We start from the raw sequence: 23,064 nt of genomic DNA, 5'->3' as shown, positions 1-23,064 counted from the left end.
CTGCTATTCAGTGAAAACATTTTACACGTTTATTTCTTTTTTTCTGGAAAAAAGAATGATAACAATATGATGGCAAAAACACAAGGGTTGCAAAAAAAATCTCACCCTCTAATCACTTGCTAAAATTCTATGAATGTCAATTGTTAAACATTTCAAAGAAGTCTGAGTTTTTCTATAATTTTATCTTTGTGTTCATATTACTCTGAATAAACTACTTTCATTATTGAATCTTAGTGGAAGATTTTGCTGATATTTTTACATGTTACCAGGATTGTGCATGTACATTTTTCTCCTGGCTTTCTTGTTTTAATTGTAGAATCCTACTTGAAAGAGTCCTCCAAAATAATTTAATCCTACCTTTTGAGTCTGTTACTTTATCCTAGAAATATGGCCACCCAGTCTGGATTGATAAGCGTCTATTGAAAGTGAGGTATCCCTCTCATTAAGTCGTATGTCCTCTGTATTCTGATCTGGCAGAATGATCTTGAGATGATCTGGGGACTACCAAAATGAGGCTTTAGGCCTGTGGGATACCCACCATTGCTATTAAATGCTGGTTTCCAGCTTTGAATTAAGATACCTTGTCATGAGTCTCTCCTATTTATATATATTATGCCAGCTTGCGATTAAGGTAGTAGGCTACATTTGGGGAAATCCCAGTTCTAATTCATAATTAGCCATGGAAAGTCTCTGGATGACTTGAGGTTAATTGCTCTTTTTCAGCCCAGCCTACTGTACAGAGTTGCTATATGATAAAATGAACAGAGTCTCCAAAATAGAGGCTTTGAAGGCTTGAAGAAAAGATGCAGTTTAAAATCTAATAGAAATAAAGTATAAAATTTTACTATAGCATATCACGCTGCTGGAATGAAGCAGATGTTGTGTAAATTTGTTATACTTTTCATACATTTTCTAAGTAACATTGTAACTGCCCGGAGTCATTCTGGATATTGAGAGGGATGGCATATAAATTTAATAAATAAAATAGTAATAATATTGGTATGTTTAGTGGATGTGTATAGCAGAAACAACTTTCCCAGAAAAACTCTATGGAAACTATTTTCAGAGGTTAAACAAGAATATATTCATACAATTTTTGTTTTTTTATGAGATTTAATTCCAAAGGGGTATTGAAGTAGATCTGATACATGCAAATTAAATAATTGAAACTGACTTTTGTGGGCCTAGCCCAGTGTTTCTCGACCTTGGCAACTTTAAGCTTTGTGGACCAACTCTGTCATGCTGGCTGGAGAATTCTGGAAGCTTAAAGTTTATAAGTCTGAGAAACACTAACCTAACCTAATCATGTCTAAGGCTTTTTCCAGATATGTGAAACAACCATTCACATTAGTCTCAAAATTACCAGATGTATAGTCCAACCCAATTAGAAGGGGTTGGTTTGGAGAAGCTTGATACACTGAATTGATAAGAGACATTTTGGAATAAAAGTCAATAAAATTTAAAACTTGCATGCTTTGATCCAGGCAGGTTCATGGCCTAGATTAGAGGTTAGAGGTCTTTTTATTCTTTACATTATTCTTTCAGGTGTAGTGAGAAAATTAAAAGCAAATTTGTGACAGATACATATACTAGAGTAAAAATTATTTATTAATAATTAAAGGATCATATTGAAGTTTGCTTTTATCTGTTTTGTTCTAGCTAGAATCATTGTTAAGTGATGCCTTCAAAGGGAAAGGATTTCAGAAAATAAGTGAAATGATACAAGAAAAAGACAAATATGTTCCTCAGAAGTGTAAAAAACAATTATTAAATCAACTTGACAAAGCTCTAAAAAAGGTAGGTAGGAAATTCTTAATTGTTGAACATTAAATTGTTCAACTGTTTAGACAGTCACCAATGTGAAATTATCTGCTTTAGGAATTGGACAAAAATGAATTTTCGAATGTTTCCCTACTGTTGAAATGCATTCAGCTGTACTGTAGAAGTGATCTTCAGGAAAGTATAAATCTGCTTCTTCAGCAAGGATTGATACCAAAGATAAGTAACCTAGTACATTAATATCTTTGTTACTAATCAGTAATATTATCATATTCTAAAATATACTTGCCTGGCTGGAAGTGTCTGTGAAGTTGTTATCTGAAAGGTAAACATATTTTTTTCAACATTTCTTGTTGCAGCTAAAATTTTATTCTCAATCACTTTTTTATTGTTTAAATTTCACTTTACGTCACTTTGCTGATTGTGAGCAAGAATTACAAATTTCCTATTCACTGTATAAGTTATGGGTTGAGTCCAACTGTTTTTCAATGCAAAAATCCAAATTAAGTATATCTCACAAATCCAATTTGTCCTTGAAGGCATCTAGCATCTAGCTTTTTACTTTCTTATTAGTTTCCTTTTTCCTAGTATGCAGTTTTTCCTAACTTTCAGCCAAAATCTGCCTTTTTATAACTTCCGGGACCTGACATTTGAAAGAATGAAAAACAGGCTCATCTCAAATAAGATACTTCTTCATGCGCTTGAGAAGAATATTGCCAAACCCAAATCTCCCTTTGTAAACTAAATCCTTGTCCTTATTTGTATTTGTTTCAGTTTATCTGAATCCTTTTAAAATACATTGTCCAAAGCTAAATATGGTTCTCAAACTTGATCACTGCAGAATACAATACAATACAACTCATTGATTCACATGAGTTGGAAATGGAGTTTCTCTTGAAACAGCCCAAATGCAATAACATTGATTCATATGTAGCCTATAAACAATTACAATTCCATATTCCTTTTCATAATGACCCCCTCCCGCCTTTTGGGGAGAGAAACAAATTTAACCAGATCTCTTAGGGAACGCATTGTGTAGCTGTGTTTCTTGACTGGGGCACAGAAAAAGTGCAAGGTGTTTACTTCCCAGTTCAGATGGAGGAACTTCATTAATGGTCTATAGAACTTGAAAATATAATTAGGGCTGTCTCAAGGTACTTTGCAGATTGAGAAGCATCAGAGGGAACTCTCCTTTCACCAAGTCAAACTGCAGACTACTGCGAGTTATTTGTTGGGGGCAAAAGATTTGAGAAATATTTTCTAGTGATAAAAGTACAACAGCAATAAATTAAATAACTTGTCCTTTCAGGACATCCAACTTTTATATTGCCCAGTGGTAGGGTAGACCTTGTAAGTGGTGTGGTTGAAATGTTTGCTTGCTTTCGTGCCCAACCTCCACCAAGTAGTAGTACTGAACCGTAAGTTTTTGTCATGGTTTGTTGAACCATAATGAGCAGAAGATTTGTAGCCCTAAGCCATGATATTAAAGGCAAGGCACACAAATCACATTGTTACTCAGTGTGCTGGGCAAATCCAGCAAATGAATGTGAGCTGGATGAGTGTCGTTGCAGTAAATCCATCTCCCCATGCATTTCAACAAAGAACACCAACAGTTACTATATATCTTCTGCTAGAGAAAATTATCATTTTATTTATTGTTGAGCAAGCAAACAGTAATGTTCGCTGGTTCCAGTAAATATAATTCCCCTTTGTAACTGTATATTAAAATTTGGTGTGGAATTGGTTTTAGATGCTCATTTGATTTTTTTTTCTTGCATGTGTCTTCCTTTTTACATGGTTACTTGGTTTGAAAGGACAAGAGAATTTCTGAGCCTGATAGAAGTCAAAGAAAGCAACTACTTGGTAAATCTTGTTGAGGACCTATGTGATACAACCTTGGTAAGCACATAGAAAGAACAACAAAACGGTTCCCTATTAATACTTTTCATTATGAAATGACTGACTTACAGATCTCTTTTTTTCCTGACAGCCTTGCCAAAGTATGGGATTGAAAAGACTTTTGGGGTTCATTGATTTTTTTATGTGGTTCACTTAGGGAGCGTGGCACAAATTCATCTTCCAGTATCACAGACGCAGCATGCTCCATACTCATTACCTGCTATATATATTATACATCTCATCTTTCTATTATGGCAAGTACTCTGGGAGTACTCACTAGAACATTGGGAGCAGTCGTCATTGATAAATATGTTGTCATAATGATGTAGGAACTGATTTCTCGTGTTTTATCATGCAATGAAGTCTCATTTTCACAGATTAATAGGGGAAAGGAGTATCAATTGTCGCTCCAAACCTCTGAATTGAAGAGTGCATTATTGCAACAACACAAATTGAATTATTTACATGATTATATACTGATAATATTAGTATACAAATTGCATAAAGTAACACAAGTGTTTGAAACTTCTGTACTCTTGCTAAATATATTGACTTTTAATATCTCCATTCTATCTCTTGTTCCCTTCTCCTCAACATCTTGTTTTTAGATTATTGGCAAAAGCAGCACTGAAGGTCAGTTACTAAATACTCTTATAATTACTGAACAGTCAAGGATTTTGTGACTATAGTATATGCATATTGAGTTAAGTAGAATGTACCTTTGAGTAAATGTAGGAAGAATATTTGTATATTTTATTGTTGGGTCTGCGTGAAAAGGTATTATGAGACTTTTTGAGGAGGAAAAACCATAAATAAGGCTGCAAACTTTATTTAGCTTAATCATTAAAATGCCGAAGCTAGTTGATTCCAGTGGCCCTTCTCTAGCTAATCAGTTAGATTATGAGGAGTCATGGGACAATTTGTTGTTTCATATTATAATATTGCATTAGACAGAAAGTATCTTCAAAAATTCAACCATGGATTTTTCTTCTTATAGCTTTACTTGTTTCAATATCTCAAAAGCTGCACTTCTGAATTAAGTAGCAACAATGCAGTTACGAGTTAAAAGAAGATGATTGTGTAGAATTTGACATTTCATCATAGCTTTAGATGGAAATACTATTTAAAATGAAGGACTAAAAAGTAAATCTCATAAAACTCTTAGGAATATTCAAAATCAATAAGAGAGATAGTGTGTGATTGCTAATACTGTCAATTCTGTCATCTTTTCTTCCTCAACCTATATAGGAAGAAAGCAGTTGCTTGACTCCTTCATACAACACCTGGGACATTTAGCCACAGAATCTAATGTGAATTGTGCCCTTCGACAGGAGGTTAGTTTAAAAGCTAGCTAGCAAACTTTAAGGCATGTAATCATATCAATTTTTGTCAGCTTGCAAATTTCTATTATGTAGGAGAGCACTTTTGATCAGTTTGGGAGAGCTGAGCTTTGTTTCCTGTCTTTTTCTTTATTTCTTTCAATCACTGAAACCAAGGCTCTGAGAACATTAAATACACTGTTGGCTAATGTCACCCGTGAGGAGAAGAAGGCATTTGCTGCCTCTGAAGAGATGTGCTTGCTTATGTAAGTCAACTTTTCATGTCAGGATTATATTTTTTTTTATTTTTCGCATTCCTTTATCACCTATCTCCCTTAAAAATATTTGAAGGATATCCCTTTTATCTTTGACTTCATTTTCTACAGGAGTGGTTAAGAGACAGTATTTCTTTTTTTTTTTTAATTAAAAAGTTCTACAAAAATTACAAAATATACCCCAAAACCCACCCACCCTCCCCCCTCCCTCCCCCTCCCCCACTTCCCAGAACTGAATACAGGTAACAAATATAATAAGAGACAGTATTTCTTAACCATCAACATTTGCAAAATTAATAACAGCAGGGTATATAAATAAAAATCTTACTTTTTGTCTTAATTGGTTGCATTTACCAGTTTCTTTTTTTTTTTTTTTCTGACCTGCAAAAGAAGGATGCAAATCAGAGTCTTTAACTATGATTACTTCTGGAACTGCTTCTCTGCTTCCATTATTGGATAAACAGTTAAATAATTAATATAAATTCAACTGGTCCTAGTTTTTGTTTTCAAAAGAATATGAGCAATTTAACAATAAATCCTTTGCAGTCCATTGGGTTACATATAGTTTGTTTTCAATTTTGATCTGTTTGTATTTTACTTCCAAAAATTTAATCTCAAATTACTGCTTTACTCTTCCAAGAAATCAGTGTTCTTAATGGGCTGTGTTGTTTCAGGAAGGAACTTGTGAAAACTATTCAGGAAGTTGGTGGTAAGAAACGTTTGATATCTTGATCAGAGCTGGGGAAATTCTGAATTGAAAATATGAAGCTGGAATTTAAGATGGTGAACAGAGAGGAAGAGAATAGCACGAGAGTAGGAACTTGCCTGTCCCTTACCATGCCTTGCCTAAGAATTGGAAATACAAATTTAACCTTTAATTTTAATTTTATTCTTTTTGGTGTACTAGCTTAGTACATTTAGTAGATTGACATTTGCCCAAAGGGTAATAAAGGCAGCATTGGGAGTCGGTATGGAGGTGCTGGGCTAGAGAACCAAGAGGTTTAGTTGCAACAGTATTATGCTCATCACCTTGAGTTAGGCTGAGAGTCAGTATGATGTACTGGACAAAGCACCAAGGTAGAAACTGGGAAATTGGGAGTTCTAGTTCTGTCTTGGACACAAAACCACTTATGTGACCTTGGCCAGTCACTTTCTCTTAGCCCTAGGAAGGAAGCAAAGAACTTTGCCAGGCAATTTCTGAGAATTGGATTGGATTGGATGGAATAAAAATATAATTTGGGCAAAATGTAAACAATGCAGTAAAGTTTTCAATTTAAACTTCTGATGCTATGATAGAAATGAGTTTCTTACTGCTTTGAAACGATGATGGGCGGGCTGGGGTGAAGGTAGCTAAGCTTGCTATTTTGAAAAAAAAAATCCTTTTTTTCCCCTGCAGACTATGATATTCAGGTTGCTCTTGTTGAAGCCCTGTTTAGGCTGATGTTGAAAAAGCAGCGAGATGATCTGGTGCACAGTTGGTTTGAAGATCAATATGTCACTAAGGCTTTTAAAGAAATCAAGGATAGAGACTTTGAGACTGTAAGGGTTTTTGTGATTCATATCAGAAATAAAGTCATGGTTTTCTCAATTGGGGAAGGGGAAAAAAGGAATCAAACATCAGTGGTATCTTTTAAATTTATAGGTCAGTAATACAGAAAATACAATGGTACCTCGATACTCATCATTAATTGGTTCCAGGAGGCACAATGAATACCAAAAATAATGAGTTCCAGAGAAATTTTCAGTGAGTCACAAGGCAGCCAGCATCGACAAATTCTAGCTTGTCAGCATCGACAAATTCTAGCTTGTGCATCGAGTACCAAACAAACGATGAGTACTGGGACAAAATTTTCACAGCAAATGCGTTGAGTTCCAAATTTGATGAGCTTTTCAAAGCAGTTGAGTACCAAGGTACTTTTGTATAACAATCCAAATTTGAATTTCAGCTTTGGGTATTCCTCACCTTTAAACTGGGAGAATAATAGTTCAGCAGAGTTTTGCAGATTCATTCCTGCAAAAGGCTATTCATAATTCAGTTTTGGGATGATTTGTGCCACTGAAACTAAGCCAAGTAATAGTCCATTAGAATTATGACATGAATATTTTTGCACATTGTCTTGAATACCACTGGACAGAATGTGTACTTTCTATAATATTCCCTCCTCCTCAACTTAGCAGGAGAGCACTTTTTAAAAAATAAATGTTAACATTCTGTTTTTTGTCTTCAAGGATAGCAGAAAGTTTCTTAATGAACTAAATGAAAGACTTGGTGATAAAAGAAGGTAAGTCTTTGCTGTGAATCTTCACCAGATGGGCATAATGGTACACAGCTGATTCTACCAATAGGGATTTTTTTAAAAAGAGAGGGATGCTAGCTGACAATTAGGTATTAACTATTATTTCAAACTATTGGAAATATTTTTTTATTTCAGTATTGGGCATTTGAGATGGTAAGGGTAAGTAATGCAAGATATTCAACTGCATTTTTACACAGAATAGTGCGACTGATGTTCATTGAAACAAATGATTCCTGTAGTTCTATAATATTTAAGGCTATAGATACAATATGAATTATTCTTTAATGCCATTAATATCCTCTTGAACTTTTAAAAAACCTTGAAAGCACAACTTTTGAAAAGGTGGGGGCTGGCTTATTTATGCAGGATCAGGAAACACATTCGTTTAAAAATGTGTGGATATCAAATTTTGAATCACATTAATACCTATGCTGATATTATCAGGTGGTATGAGATGCAGTAATGTCAGAAGTTGATTGTCAGGTAGATTTGTCCATTTTCCATGCCAGTTTCATTGCCCCCTGCCATACCAGTGCAAAAAACAACCATATTGGCAAACTATCTTACTTAATTTGGAGTTCTGATACTACCTTAAGAGTGCGGAAAGGGAAGTACCTCTCTTAATGAAGTGTGAATTGCTGATGAAGCATGGAATTAGATGTGGGCTTGCTTTATTTTCCACAACATGTTGACATAAGATAGTGCTGACCTACCCTAAAAATCTCCAAACAGGTTTGCTAGCCCAGGATAAATCACTCTTTCTCATGTTGTGTCTTGCTAAGTTAGATATTTTGCTAAGCAACACTTCACATAGATTTGCTTCTTAAGTCATGAGAAAATGTCTGTGTTTGTTAGTAACGTGTTCTTCATTTGTGTGCTTGAATCATACCTGCCAGCATTATTTTTATGAATTATTTAGGATTTTTTTTTTATCTATTTAGGCCATATTCAGTGCAATAGGGCAAAAGATACATGTTCTCTAGTTCACTTGTAAAACCACCTAAATGTAGGATGCTTTGAAGAGCCTTATTGTCTTAGTAAATACTCTGATTAATATAGTTTTAAAAAAAATCTCTCTAGATCCAATGTTACTTTGTAATGAGTATAGATTTGTTGCATTTTTGAAGGTTCAAGATGAAGTATGTCTTAACTGGGGGACAACACATTGCTGTACAGATCCAGATTGACTTCAGTTGATAGTTTAGATAAGCTTGATCTTCTCCGGTCTAATTTTTGCTTATTATTCAGGCTTTTACAACCTGAAAACCTCTAGATCAGGGTGTCAAACTTCCCGCCTGCGGGCCGGATATGTCACCAGGAAACCGCACCCACCCCATTGCTGGCAATGGAGAAAAAGCTCTGATACGTCGTGCAACGTCACATGACGTCGTGAGTTTGACATGTCTGCTTTAGATGAATTAGGCCTGAGTTCCAAGCCACACCCACTATATCTATTCTAGAACCAGATTGGAATAGAGGTTGAGTTTCAGAATCAATGAACATTTTTCTTATTTTTCAGGATCTATTCAATTCCATGTAAAGCTGCTTATGCTGACCTGATTGAGGTAATTAAGGTAGCAATTACATTGTGATGTTATGAAATATTGAAAGTATAGAGATTTTAATAGGGTTACAGTGTATATTCTTTCTACTTTAATAATGAGACAGTATTATTTGGGGAAAATTAATTATTTCTGTTACTACCTTTAGGGAGAGAGAGCTAATGAAAGTCAAACAAAATGTGAAAATATTTTTATGTAACTTTGAGAAATAAAAATTCTTCTATTCCCATCCCACAATTATATTGTGATTCTTTTTGTTGCTGTTCCTGATTTCTTGGGTATATGAACTTTTCAGCTGTTGAATAAAAGTGTTGAAAACAGTTCTTAGAAAAAATTGATGCAGATAATTCCACCCATTCTTGAATACTAACAAAATAAAACTAGGAAATGGCAATTTCGTATTTTATAGCCACTTAAGGAAAAAGTACTTGGGACTTTGTGGGACATATCATTCTTTCTAACTGAGATATTGTTTTATTATACCTTTTAGAATTATGTTTTGTTCAGGTTTGAAGTGTTGCTTGTACCCACAGTTTCAGAAATTGTTTCCAAAATTGCATATATTCTGCTACTACTAAATATTAATGCTTAATCACCTTTAATTAATTATGCAACAAAGAGGTAACTTATATTCAGGTAACTTATATTTTGCTAAATAGTGACTTCATTAGAAATTATTTGTTTTGAAGAAGGAAAAACTTTCAGAAGCTTTACTATCCCTTCAGTTGATGTTTAAAACTTCAGGACACTAAAGCAGTGGAGAGTCTCTTGAGGACTCTGTGCAAGAGAAGGAGAGCAGTTTAGACTCTCTTAATATGTAGCATTGTACTATATAGCTTGTTTCTTGGGTTTCCAGAATGCAAAGTTACATTGTACTGAATTTCTTTGGGAGGTAGAAATCAAATTGAGACTGTTTTCTTTTTTATATCCAAGTTAAAGAAACCTGCAGATAACAAACTAGAAGAGTTTTGGATTGACTTCAATTATGGAAGTGAGAGCATTACATTCTATTTAGAGAGCCTAGAGGTAAAATGATTGTATTTTTTTTTAATGGGCCTTTATTTATTTATTTACTTTCTTACTTAGCTGCCATTAACATGACTTTTACCTCGAATATTGTTTTTCAGAGCACATTTTGGGAGTCAGTAAGATTGCCAAAGCGAGACCTCAGCAGTTATTACCTACAGGGTAAGCCCATCAGAGACTACTCTCAGAAGAAATATTAATGCTTAAGTTGAGCTTTTGAAAATGTGTGTCATTTTGGTTGCACATATTAATCATCATGAAAACATGGCAGAACTACATACCTCCACTGCTTCGGTGCTGCAAGTGCCTAGGCCTTGAGCGTGTGATTTCCACTCTTCTACAGGTTTATCTGGAACACTGTTGAATGTGTGTATAACTTCCCCCACCTCTAGGTTTAGGAGCTGGGAAGATGCCATATTCAGAGTCACCTGGGAATAAAGCTGCATGTTGGCTTCCTTCCCCCAGAGTCAAGAATTCTAATTTCTCTCACAGGTTGCAGTAGAAATGACCTTAAAAGTGCAGACCACAGCAATTGGAGAGATCAGTGGTAAACCAGAAGACTGTTGTTCTCTGAAGGCTTCTCCCTGTGCCATAGAATATTTGTATTGCATTAAGAGGAGGCATAATATTTGCATGCCAGAACACGTAAAGTCATCCATCATGGGGATTTGTTCTCAGCAAATGACTAGCAGGGCATCTTCACGAAGGGCACAAGTACAGCTGCCCCATTTCAATGCATCTGGAGCTAGCCATGTATAGGTTGGAAACTAACAGAGACAAGGAAAGGTAGTTAAGTTCCTTCCTTCCTTTCACCTTTTTAAACAATTCATATGCAAGGTGACATCGTGTCTTTTGTATATGTACTATATAGATAGATTGGCTGGTTGGTTCTAAGGCAGTGGTTCTCAACCTATGGGTCGCGACCCCATTTGGGGTCGAACAACCATTTTACAGGGGTCGCCAAACAACGCGACCCGCCATTTCCCCCCCTCAGGGGGCGCCGCCGCACATGCGTGCCGCGCATAAGGGCCGCCACTGCACATGCGCGCTGCGCATGGGGGCACCGCCACACATGCGCACGCCGCCGCACATGCACGCCACACATGGGGCCGCCGCTGCGCATGCGCACCGCGCGTGGGGGCGGCGCGTCCGTGTGACGGGGGTCGCCGTCACACAAAGGTTGAGAACCGCTGTTCTAAGGTGTCACATAATTCGTTAAGCTAATTGACAAAAGAATATCTGAGAGATGGAAGAATAGTTTGATTTGTGCGAAAAGTTCCTTGGTCTTTGAGAGCTCATTTTGGCATGGATTGAAGATGAATTTTATTTGATGGTGTAATGAACTATGTTGCATTGTGCTCCAAGTTGTGTCTATCCCCAAGGTCAAATATGTATGTATGTTGTGGTTGTTGTTGTTGGATGATGATGATGATAATGATGATGATTTTATTTCAAAGGATAAATACGGATTTTCATACCAAAATAGCTGGAACTGCTGCTTTGGAAATTCTGAGCTGTGGAGATCACTATTTGGTCTTTTGTTTCAAACAGCAGAATATGTCATACAGATTCTAGTGCCTAATAAGTATTATGGGATGCTTCACTAAAGCTATTCTGAGAAAGTTGCCGATTGTGGGAATGACTAGAAAATGCATATGTTGTTCTTTTTTTTTTTCATAAAGAGGAACAAGAAGAAAAGATTCTTAAAATCATCACAAGAAGGTCAGTTGTGATCAACAAAGCAGAAATCACCAAGATCAGAATTCACTTTGATAGCTGTTTTGATATTTTAGCACCGCTTCTTAAAGCTATTGGAAAAGAAAAAATGGTAAGGAGGTTTGGGGGGGGGCTGAATTGCCCATCAACTTTTGTCTAGTAAGAACTCTATAGGTTTTTATAATTTTGTATCAAACTAAGCTGTTATTTTTTTATTTGAATATTGTTAGAAATTTCTCTCAAAGTATTCATATGAATTTTCTTAATGGGTAGTTGATTGTAATGTTATAAATAATATTTACAAGTATTTTTAAAAGTTACAGTAGTCAGTAGTCTTTTCATTTTTTTAATTGTAATCTATAATGCTAAGTTTCTCTAGAGAGCAAGACATGCTTGATCAGAAGGGACATCTTAAAGCATGCATAAGAGAATACATACACAACAGCTTTTTATACACACACACACACACACACACACACACACACAATGTATAAAATTAGAAATCTATTATGAAATAATATCCTGATTAAAGCATGCATAAGAGAATACATACACAACAGCTTTTTATTAATATATATATATATATAGAACAAAAGCATCCCCGCTTAACTTAAAATAAATTATTAGTCCATCTTCAAACTGAGTCCATGAATACCAAAAGAGTCTGTCTCTGAGAATGCTTCTAAAACTGGTCTAAGCTGATCAAAAACCTAGTTTTGAGGCAGGATTTAGAAACTGTAAGTGCTATAGGATATATATTTGCATTAGCCATAAAACCCTGGTGGTTTTGCTTAGCTGAGAAATGTTATAAAAATCCTTAAATGAATGACACCTCTGTAGACAACAGAACCTCTACATTTGGGCACATATGAGTCAGACAGGGTATCTGGTGGAGATCCTGTAGCCTGAAATCTTCTCTTCCAATGAAGAGTATGTGCAATGCACATGCCTGATGAAGCTTCTTTTTACTGATGGAGTTGGACAACCAAAACTTTTGAGAAAGAACAGCCTTAAAATTTTCCAAATCTTTGGTTGATTTCTTAAGTTGTGAATCAACTCTGTTGCATTCTAGCATTAGGAGGTAGTAAAAAATTTCATTCACCCTTCATCTAATGAAACAGCTGCCCTCTGAACTGAACCAAGAGAAATTGTGCCTATTAATTGAGAAAAATATTTTTATTTCAAGGACCCTAATTTGGCAACCAAGTTCGGCAAAAATGTTTACTAGACAATCACCTAATGGATATTCTTCTGTTTAAATTTAGAAAGCATTCACTGATAAAACTCAAAGATTACTACAGACTTTTACAGGATTGGTTGAATCTGTTTTTTTTCTGAAGGAGATTTCTTTCTCCGGATTAAACTTTTCTTTCCCAATAACTTAATTGGATAGATAATATTGAATGAAGATGAGAATGCCAACCTTGGGGATTACCAAGAGCAAACTGCAACAGGTGAGTGGGAATTAATGTCAGTAGAATCCTCTTTCAGGTTATCTTTTTGCCTGACCATAACCAAAAAGAGGCAAAGTCTGAGCATTCTTAATAGTGGCACCTTGCAGGCTTCTTCCTGGACAGAAACACCTATTAGCTTTTACCTAATATGTCAGTGGGTGGGTGGGTGGGTGGATGGATGGATGGATGGATGGAAGGATTCTCCTACGTTTTTCTAATTTTCTTGGATCTTGACTGTTTAGAGCAGTGGTTCTCAACCTGTGGGTCGGGACCCCATTTGGAGTCGAACGACCATTTCACGGGGGTTGCCAAACAATGCAGTCTGCCATTTTCCCCCCTTTTCCTTAGCTGTGCTACTCCCTTTTATCCCATTCTGCAAATTATGCTGCACCAGTTGAGTAGTTCTCGACTTACGACCGGTTGAGTAGTCCTCGACTTACGACCGGTTGGGGGTCACGGCATTAAAAAGGTTGAGAACCACTGGTTTAGAGAGAGAGTGCATTTCTCAAATTTTCAATCTGAATCCTGAGTCTTAACATTTTTTCACTTCCGCTATTTACTTCCAGGTTGCCCACAAAAGAGAAGTTTATGTAACATAGTAAGGATTTGAAGGAGCTAAAAAGAGATTAAAAGATATATAGTAGTGTAGTAGTGTGCTAATAGTAGTATTAGTAGCAGCAATGGTAATAGTAGTAATAGTGACGCTGATGTATTTTGCTAAAGTAAATGTGTCTGTCATAAACATTGTTGGGTTTTTGTGATAATACTTTTGTGCTCTGCTTTTTCACGCTTTTTATAAATAGCTGCCTCAATGATTTTCAGGACTCTGGATAGGTAGTAAAGTTATTCTCAAATCAAGTATCATCCTCATGCTTACTTACTATAGGGCATATCTATTCATCTTTATGGACAACACTGTGGACATGGTTTTCTGCTGTCAAGTTGTGGAATTTTTTTTCTGACTTCCTTGCCTAGCTTACTGCCAGAATATTCAGGTTGATGCTGTCATCTGTAGAAAATATAAATTAGATAACCCGATTGAAAGACATAACTTGATTTCAGCAAATAACTATTGTCATCCTTGGTCATGTTCTTCTGACATTCCATGTATGTGAATTCTCATCAGTCCCGGTCAGGCAGTTTCATGTTGCAGTTGTATTGACCTTCTTTCATCCTTTTGACATCGGGATTTTAAAAGAGTGAGGGCATCCACTTTCCAATCCTTGTTTATGGAGATCGAGAAGGGGACACAGTATTATAGTCACTTTATGTTTCTGGTTAAAAATAGTTTGCATTCCTTTGCTCTCTTGTTCCTCTATCTTAATAGAAGGAATGAAAACTTAAAATGAAATTTGGTCAGTGTTTGTGGCCATGCTTCAGTTCCCCTGAGACCCATCTCTCTTTCATATGTCTTGAGTCGGTAGCCTCTTTAATGTGTTGCCTGTACTAATGTGTTTGATGATAGAAATACCATGTTTGTGCTTAGAACTGAGAATATGAAACAGCCAAGAGGCCATCCCCCGCTGAAACATTTCTCTCAGTAGAGGTACAGCCACCAAGTGAAGATGAGTCATGACAAAGAGGTGGAGTCAAAGGGGGTGAGAATTGAGAGTGAGAAGGTGTGGGAGATTTGAAATGCAAATCTTGTTAGAAGATTTACTCCTGAACTTAAGAAAAAAACATAGGAAAGCCTACCCCTCCTGAGGCAATAATTCCCAGTGTTGAAAAACTCTTGTCATTAGAAACTTACTTCTGATGTTTAACTATGTTTTCCTTTTGATTTCTATCTGCTGGTTCAGATCCTGGTGTCGGGGCAACAAAGAATAATTCTGTTCTGTCTCTTATACGACAGATGTTTAGAAAGTCTCCATGAACAGAGGAGACACCTGTGTGCAAAAAAGGTCTTGTGGAGGGTGATGAAAGTGGTGAAGTGTATATCACTTCTTTGTATTGCAGTATTAGAGATATTAGTGGTCAGGTCTACCTTTTTGAGAGAATTAGGGAACCCCTGATAAAAATGTCAAAGGATTCGTTAGAAACTACTGCCCTGGGAGACATGTGGGCTGTGAAGTCACTGAGTTGCAATTCCAAAAATCTAGACAGCAGCAGATTGGAGAAGGCTGGTCTATATTAGGTGGTGTGGGTAAGCTTTACTATTGATCATTTTACTGTACACTGTTTCTTGGCCTTGAATATTTTTATATGACAATAATAAATAATATTGCTTTACCGTAGTAAGCATTCAGCTGGAGAGGAAAGAAGATCTTACAGAAACAAATTCCTTATCAGACATTCTGACATCACGCCAAAGCAATGAATCTGTTACTCCTGAAACAGTAAGTATATTTGCAGCTTAGGAAAACTTGAATGAATTAGCGATTGCCCAGCTCTGTCTTCTGGGTTCTTGCAAATTATGGAATTCATGGGGGGGGGAAGCAATTCTCCCAAATCTTCAACCTCCTCAGCCTGTTATCAAGAGAAAAACAACCATCACCATAAGGCTGCCAAGTTGACACTCAAGTTTAGTAAATAGGATGTAATATAGGAATAAAATAAGAGGGAATGAGAAGAACTAGAATAGAAATATTGCACTGCAATAGCAGATAGACATAAATCTTGAGGCGCTTTAATATTGATAATGCATTCCAAAATTTCTCATTAAATCATACACCTAAGGACAGAGTAACAAACATAAAATTTATCCAATCAGTTTCATTTATCTTGGACTGAATTGTCCAAGAAATTCAGAATGAATATTAGCCCACAATATGTTCAGTGGACAGCCAACTTACAAATTACCTTTGGGGGACAGCCCAAAAGGAGAAAAAAGACCAAGCAATATAGCATTTAATGAGTTGCTTATTGGACAGTTGTTTATTGGACAATTATTTATTTCCAACTAAGCAGGAAAACAATGGGTTGGTTATTCTGTTATCTGTTGCAGAACTGAAAAAGAATACCTGAACTTTCTGGTTTTTAAGAACTATTTCTCCCCGATTAAGGTTTATAAAAACTGCAAGGGTTAATGGCATTAATAATATGAATGTTATTGTTTATCCCTTTATCTAGAACAAAATAATTATTCCGGCAGCAACTATTACAGATGGGGAGAAAGAGACCCAACATCTTGAAAACAAAGATGGCAGTCAAGGTCAGGAGCGGCTCTCCTGTTCTTTCATGTGATTCTTAGTCACAAGGCTTACCTTCTTAATCACATTAAAGTCAAAGAGATTTGTTTTAAAATTATGTCAGGAAGCCTGTTGAGTCATATTTGACATAAAAATAAATGTTTGTGAAATCTCTGGTTATTTTTACCTGGAAAGAATCAGCTGTGTCTTTTTTATTACTTTATTACTTTAAAGCTTCCAGTGATAGGCCTTCAGTTTCTCCATCACGTTCAGCAAATACATTGGCTGCTCCTCCATCCTCACAGAAGTTGAAAATTTCTCGGCTACAACCAAAGGATAAGGCTGAGTAAGTGTTCTAGCTGTACAAACCTCTTGAATAGAGAATTATGAAGAAATGTAGCATTTATAAATAACATTATGGTTTTACCATATCATGTATGCCAATGGCCTGTTTATCTGAGACCACCTCTCCTTTTGGAAAGTTTCCCTGTAGTAGATGTAATAGCATTTTAAATTAACACTGGGCAATTTGTGGGTTTAAGTGACTACATTTTCCACTAATTTCTACCAAGCATGACAGTGATTAGGAAAGTTGTAGTCCAGCATACTATGGAGGGCCACATATTAACTGCTTTACAGATTGATCTTACACCTGAATGTATTTCTCAGTACATAGATACTGTGAACACTGGAGGATATCCATAAAGATTTTCACCACCTTTGATTAGAATGGCTTATTAGAGGAGAAACGCTTAAACATGTCCATTGTGTGTTTCCTGATATCCTAGAATAGACTGTCCAGTGACACACATGGTGCTCCAGAGGCCTTTAGAGCAAGGAATGTTTTTTCTACAGTTTCTTTCCCTGCCTTTTATAATCACGTGTTAATGGAACTGCTGTAATATTTATGCATAGCAGTTGACAGATATTGAGAGCTGGCTTGAATTCCTGCTCAAATATACAGTATATAAATCCTCTTATCAATCAGTCATTCCATCTTAGTGCTATACATTGCTTTGGATTTGGAGACATAAAGATGCTTCAAGTGCAGAGGGGTATGAATACACAATAACAGAGTTGGAAGGGACCTTGTAGGTCATCTAGTCTAACCCCCTGCTCAAGCAGGAGACCCTATACCAGGGATGTCAAACTGCCGGCCCGCGGGCTGGATGCGTCACAAGGAAACTGTGCCCACCCCATTGCCAGCAATGGGGGAAAAGCGCCGATATGTTGCACGACATCACATGATGTCGCGAGTTTGACATGTCTGCCCTATACCATTTCTGACAAGTGGCTGTCCAGTCTCTTCTTGAAAACCTCCAGTGATGAAGCACCCGCAACTTCCATTGGTTGATTATTCTCACTGTCAGAAAATTTCTCCTTATTTATAGGTTGACTCTCCTTGATCAGTTTCCATCCGTTGTTCCTCGTCAGGTCTTTGGGTGCTTTGAAAATAGGTTGTCCCCTTCCTCTCTGTGACAGCCCCTCAAATATTAAAATATTAGACTGCTATCATGTCACCCCTGGTCTTTCTCTTCGCTAGATAAGCCATGCCCAGTTCTTGCAACCATTCTTCATATGTTTTAGGCTCCAGACCCTTAATAATCTTTGCTCTTCTCTGCATTCTTTCTTGACAAGTGTCTGCTACTCCTTACATTGGCTGCTTTATGGTGTTGCTCATAGGTGCATAGGTTTGTCTCTCCACAGACTCTCCAAAGCAATGCACTGTCCCAGTAAATTTATTTCTTGGGATCTGCTAATTAAATACTGACTTACAATAAAATATAGTACAAGAGGTAGCTTATAATGTATTAATTACAAGGAAGTCCTTCTATGTCAGACAAATCCAGAGTGCAAATTTGTTTTTTTGGACACACCTGAAATTATTACGGCTGGTCCTCAACTTATCACCAGTCACTTAGCAACTGTTCAAAGTTCTGATGGACCTACTTGCAGGATTTACCATCTATGACCCAAATTTGAAGTTCTGATAATCAGCACGTACCCCCCACTACAGTCATGTGAACATGTTTTATGACAATTTTGCCATAAATCAGCATTTATTCTGTTTTTCGGCAAAACTGTACCCATAGTGAACTGCCGGTTAGCTTAAGGACTGCAGTGTTTGCTTAAGGACTGCTGCAACAAAAGTAGTGTTTTACAATGGTTACAGCTCCTATAATTTTTAATTAAAATAGTAATAGGCAGGCTCCATTAGGGTTTTAACTGGAGAACTACCTGTATTTCAGTGAGATTTGCCAATATGCATAATTTAAATGTTACCCTTTTCGTCCTGCTAAAATGTCTCAATCAGAATGATACATTATTTGAAATAGTGTCAAATATTCTCTGCATTTTTACTTTCTAGAACAGTGGTTCTCAACCTGTGGGTCGGGACCCCATTTGGGGTCGAATGACCATTTCACAGGGGTCGCCAAACAAGGCTGTCCGCCATTTTTTCCCCTTTTCTTTGGCCACACCCCTGGCACCTGGTGATGTATAAGTGGTTGGGGGTCACCACAACATGGGGAACTGTATTATGGGGTCGCGGCATTAGAAAGGTTGAGAACCACTGTTCTAGAAAATGCAGTTGGAAACTGTAGAATTTGTTTTTGTAGTGGATGTATTTTTAAATTGATAACATAAACAATTTTAACACTTTAAATTTAAACTGATGTAGTTGTTGTAGAGTCTTGACGCTAAAGCATTTCTTCTGTAGTGAACCAGATGTGGAAGGAGAAGCTGATATCCATGTTGGGGAAATCCACCCTTTAGAGGTACGTTGTAGGTAGCAACAATACCCTTTTGATTCTTTCCTGATGTGCTGGAAGCCAGCTCCTGTAATTTTCAATTAACCATTCTAGGAATTCATACCCAACACATGAATAGGTCAAAAAGTTGAGCAAGGACAAATTCAGCATGGTTCCTTTGGAGAAAGTAATTTGCTGTCTTTGCTTTTTGTTTTTAGTACTGATTTATATAATTACTGAATGGAAAATAAGATTGATTAAAACAGTGAGGGCTTGGGCTTTGTAGGTGGCTGGTTAACAGTAATCCTTGTCTGGTAAATCAACAACATTTATAGATACCTGATATTACCAAACTGACATGGCAAAGGGAACAGCAAGAATGGAGGTGGAAATTGGCAACAAATGAAGGATTGCTGCAAACTGGATGACAGAATAGGTAGTTCCAGTAGAAGAGAAATATATTGTAGCTCCACAATGTAGGAATTGTGTAGTCCTTGTTGTTCTCTGAGATGTGTTGTTTGCTTGTAGATGTTTCATTACCCAACTAGGTAACCTCATCAGTGCAAGTGAATGTCAGGTTTGCCATCAATAAAAAATATTCTCCCCAGTAGCCAACACCAAAATAAGCAGGAATTAACATAAGGCAGAAAACAATACCTAATCAAGAGACTACCAAGGAGAAAACCCAAAATTGGCAGGGCAAGCTGTAGGATATAAACGGGGAACAAGCCCAACACTCATTTGCACCGATGATGTTACTTAGTTGGGTAATTAAATGCCTGCAAGCAAACAAGCTCAGACACCAGGGATTCCACAGATTAGGTAGTAAAATAAGGAGGAGATGATACTACCAATGAAAAGAGATCACAGAGTTAGATCCTGGCAGTTTGGGTTTTTTTCAATCAGTTGAACTGATTCTATAATGATGGAATCAGAGACCAGTCATTGCAGGTGCAAAGATGTCCGACTGCCTTCACAGTGTTTATTGCTTTTATACAGTTTTTTCAAGCAGCAAAAGATAAAGTAGCAACAGCATTTTTATTGGTGGATTCTCCTTGCCAATCCTTAAGAATATACCAGCCAGGGAGCACCAGCCAGGGGCAGTGTTCTGCAACATCCTATTGGTGTGAACTAGGTGAGATCATGGAGGTGAGCTCATGTAGGTATTTGAGCCACGGCAGTGTGCTGCACACGGCCTCTACATGACCTCTGTCTGTACATATAAGAGCTGCTTTTGCTGCTAAGATATAAACAGGGACTTAATGGTATCTCCAGGGCCTGTTTTTATTTTGTTTTGTTCCCTTGTTCCTAGCATTTTCCAGCAAGTACATGGACTGCTTATTTTTGTCCAATTTTTTTTTGAAGCAAAATAAATTAAATCTTCTGGAAATTGTAAACACGTGACTTTGTGTTTTTGTTCCAGGATGACACCCTACAGAAGAAAAAACGAGCAAGAGGTTCAAGTAAGCAAATGGTGGAATCAATGTAAGGAACTGTTTTTAAAGTTCTTTTAAATGGACATACAGAAATATATATATATAAAATCACAGTATGAAGTTCTTATGTTAAACTTGAGATTTTAAGCACAGTGTTACAAAAAATGTATTATAATTTAGGGAGGGTGAACTTCCATTTCTGTTAAAAACACACAGAACTGATATGTAAGAGGCTTTTATTGTCATTAGTGTCATAAGAACACTTTAGTTGAGTCAGTATCGTAATGTAGATGTGCAATAATCAGATGGAAAGCTTTTGTATAGCAGTCCTATCTTAAAACAGCACTGCACATTTTACAGCCTCCAAATATTTTCAAAATGGCCACAGGTACAATTTTTAATCTGACAAAGGGAGGAATTATGAAATATATGGGTATTAACTGTATCAAATCTAATTGTGTTAAAGATGCATTTTGTTTTTGTGCTACCCTATTGACTGTATTATCGTGGCTCAGTCTATTCTTTAATAGAGCTTCCACCAAATCATCAAGATAAGTCTGAGAAAGGTTGATGCATTCCAGTCATAGAGGCATGGGCAGTTTTCCTATGCACCTTTTGGAGCATTTTGTTTTGTTTTTAAGAAAGCCTGATCCCATATATCCATAGTGCTCTTTATATAGCAAAAAATATAATCCATTCGCTTTGAAATGGCATTTGAAAATAATAGTAACTAACACAAGACATTTATTTTTTAGGATGGATGAATATGATTTTCATTTTTCGTCTGATCCAAGCACACATGAGATGGTAAAACCATAATTAAACAATTATTTCAGTGTTTACAGGCAAATTGCTTTACTTAACAACTGTTTACAGGCAAATTGATGGATTGGTTATTTACATTCTGTCAGGTTGCGTGGACTCTTCAACAATCCCATAGATAAAGTTTCTTCAGAAGAATACATTAGTTGTGTCCTTCATCTCCATTTTTCTAGTAATTGTTAATGGTTTTAGTCATCTTAAATTCCGTTCTTTTTTTGTTTTCCCAGCGTGGCATAAATAATACATTATCAGTGGTAAATTAGAGAAGAGTTCATAATCAAGTTCTGTCATAGCTTAGTAAATATCTCGTTCTCTGCAGGATCAAGGTTTGCCTAAGACTGTATCAAGATCTACTGTACATGCATGCCTAATTTCATACCTATTTAACAATATACTTGCAATCAGGTTCAAAATTTTGTGATTCACCAGCATTATTTCCATAGCTTTGTAAAATGTTAATTTACTATTAATTTATTTGTGACAAGCCTTGAAATATATCTTGGTAAGAATACCAATGGAATTGTTGAAAACAAATCTCACCAACATAAATAGTTCAGAAACAGGCATGATTTATTTGTTAATTTGTCTGGTTTGAAATCAGGTTTAGCTAGTTGTTTCTAAAGAACAAAGACTTAGTATTTAAGGAACAGTAGTATTCCTATTTTGCCTTAAAATCATTATCCCCAGTCTTCTGTTTCCTCTTTTTTTTAAAAAAAAAAAAACAACTTTCATTTTTGTTTTCAGGTGTCTGAAATGAAGCAAAAAATATTTGTCCAGAAAACTTTGCACAAGTATGGAAACTTTTTGGCATGCTATTTGTATAGAATACATTAGGTGGCTAATACGGAAAAGTTAAAGTTCAGGTAGTCCTTGTTTAGTGACCACAACTGAGATTGCAATTCAGTTAAGCAAAGCAATTGCTAAGTGAAACGGCAACTGAGCTTATGAACTTAATTCAGCTTTCCTTTGCTTTACAGACCTGCAAAGGTTTTAAATAAGAGGATAGGTCATACAGTTACTTTTTCATGAGTGTCATAACTGTGAATGATCACTGCCCAAAACATTCACTAAATGAGGATTAACTGTGTCCTTAAAAAAGCAAAATGAATTCCCTCTCTTATGCATCCCAAAGTTTATTTCAAAAACATTAATAATTCCAGAACAGAGTTTATAAGGGGCTTGAAAGAAGAAAATAGATAGGGGAAGTTTGTAAATATAAATTGAGAAGTTTGAATTGTGAGCAGCCCAAAGTTGTTTGCTGAACAAAGCAGTATATTTGGAAGTCAACATTTATTGCAGGCGGGCGGGCGGATGGGCAGGAGGGAGGGAGAGAAGGAAGGAAGGAAGGAAGGAAGGAAGGAAGGAAGGAAGGAAGGAAGGAAGGAAGGAAGGAAGGAAGGAAGGAAAGGTTATCTGTTATGAAAATAATAGGCATTCTTTTTAGTACATTTGGATAATTCTGCCTCCTGGAGATTCATATGGCTCCCACTCTGTTAGAATTTATAGGGTCTCTGAAGACCTCACTGTTCCCAGGATTAGGGTGTCTGTAGAGACCGTGTTGCTCTTCTTTGCCCATTGGGGAAAGTGTTTATGACGGTCTG

At 36.5% G+C, this 23,064-nt stretch overlaps 1 protein-coding gene across 4 annotated transcripts in view; it reads left to right on the top strand.

The window, feature by feature from the left end:
- Positions 1–23,064, top strand: part of SYCP2L (synaptonemal complex protein 2 like) — a 39,139-nt gene that overhangs the window by 2,630 nt on the left and 13,445 nt on the right. For 3 of the 4 annotated variants that reach the window (XM_039349586.1, XM_039349567.1, XM_039349576.1), the window contains 21 exons: positions 1,660–1,797; positions 1,879–1,998; positions 3,574–3,678; positions 4,287–4,311; positions 4,927–5,012; positions 5,175–5,263; positions 5,947–5,981; positions 6,669–6,811; positions 7,502–7,554; positions 9,089–9,134; positions 10,065–10,157; positions 10,259–10,319; positions 11,840–11,985; positions 13,267–13,327; positions 15,563–15,663; positions 16,397–16,478; positions 16,690–16,801; positions 19,175–19,232; positions 20,629–20,690; positions 21,397–21,448; positions 22,208–22,254. In XM_039349586.1, coding sequence (XP_039205520.1) covers positions 1,717–1,797; positions 1,879–1,998; positions 3,574–3,678; positions 4,287–4,311; positions 4,927–5,012; positions 5,175–5,263; positions 5,947–5,981; positions 6,669–6,811; positions 7,502–7,554; positions 9,089–9,134; positions 10,065–10,157; positions 10,259–10,319; positions 11,840–11,985; positions 13,267–13,327; positions 15,563–15,663; positions 16,397–16,478; positions 16,690–16,801; positions 19,175–19,232; positions 20,629–20,690; positions 21,397–21,448; positions 22,208–22,254 — 1,658 coding nt within the window. In that variant the 5' untranslated portion in view covers positions 1,660–1,716. The remainder of the gene's footprint in view (positions 1–1,659; positions 1,798–1,878; positions 1,999–3,573; positions 3,679–4,286; positions 4,312–4,926; positions 5,013–5,174; positions 5,264–5,946; positions 5,982–6,668; positions 6,812–7,501; positions 7,555–9,088; positions 9,135–10,064; positions 10,158–10,258; positions 10,320–11,839; positions 11,986–13,266; positions 13,328–15,562; positions 15,664–16,396; positions 16,479–16,689; positions 16,802–19,174; positions 19,233–20,628; positions 20,691–21,396; positions 21,449–22,207; positions 22,255–23,064) is intronic. The other variant, XM_039349596.1, reaches the window with a different exon arrangement.

Source organism: Crotalus tigris, unplaced genomic scaffold (assembly GCF_016545835.1).
Source record: "Crotalus tigris isolate CLP2741 ecotype Arizona unplaced genomic scaffold, ASM1654583v1 scf7180000017564.2150845, whole genome shotgun sequence".
NCBI lineage: Eukaryota > Metazoa > Chordata > Lepidosauria > Squamata > Viperidae > Crotalus > Crotalus tigris.
The sequence above is the reverse complement of the archived record's forward strand: the minus strand, read 5'-3'. Positions and strand labels throughout refer to the sequence as shown.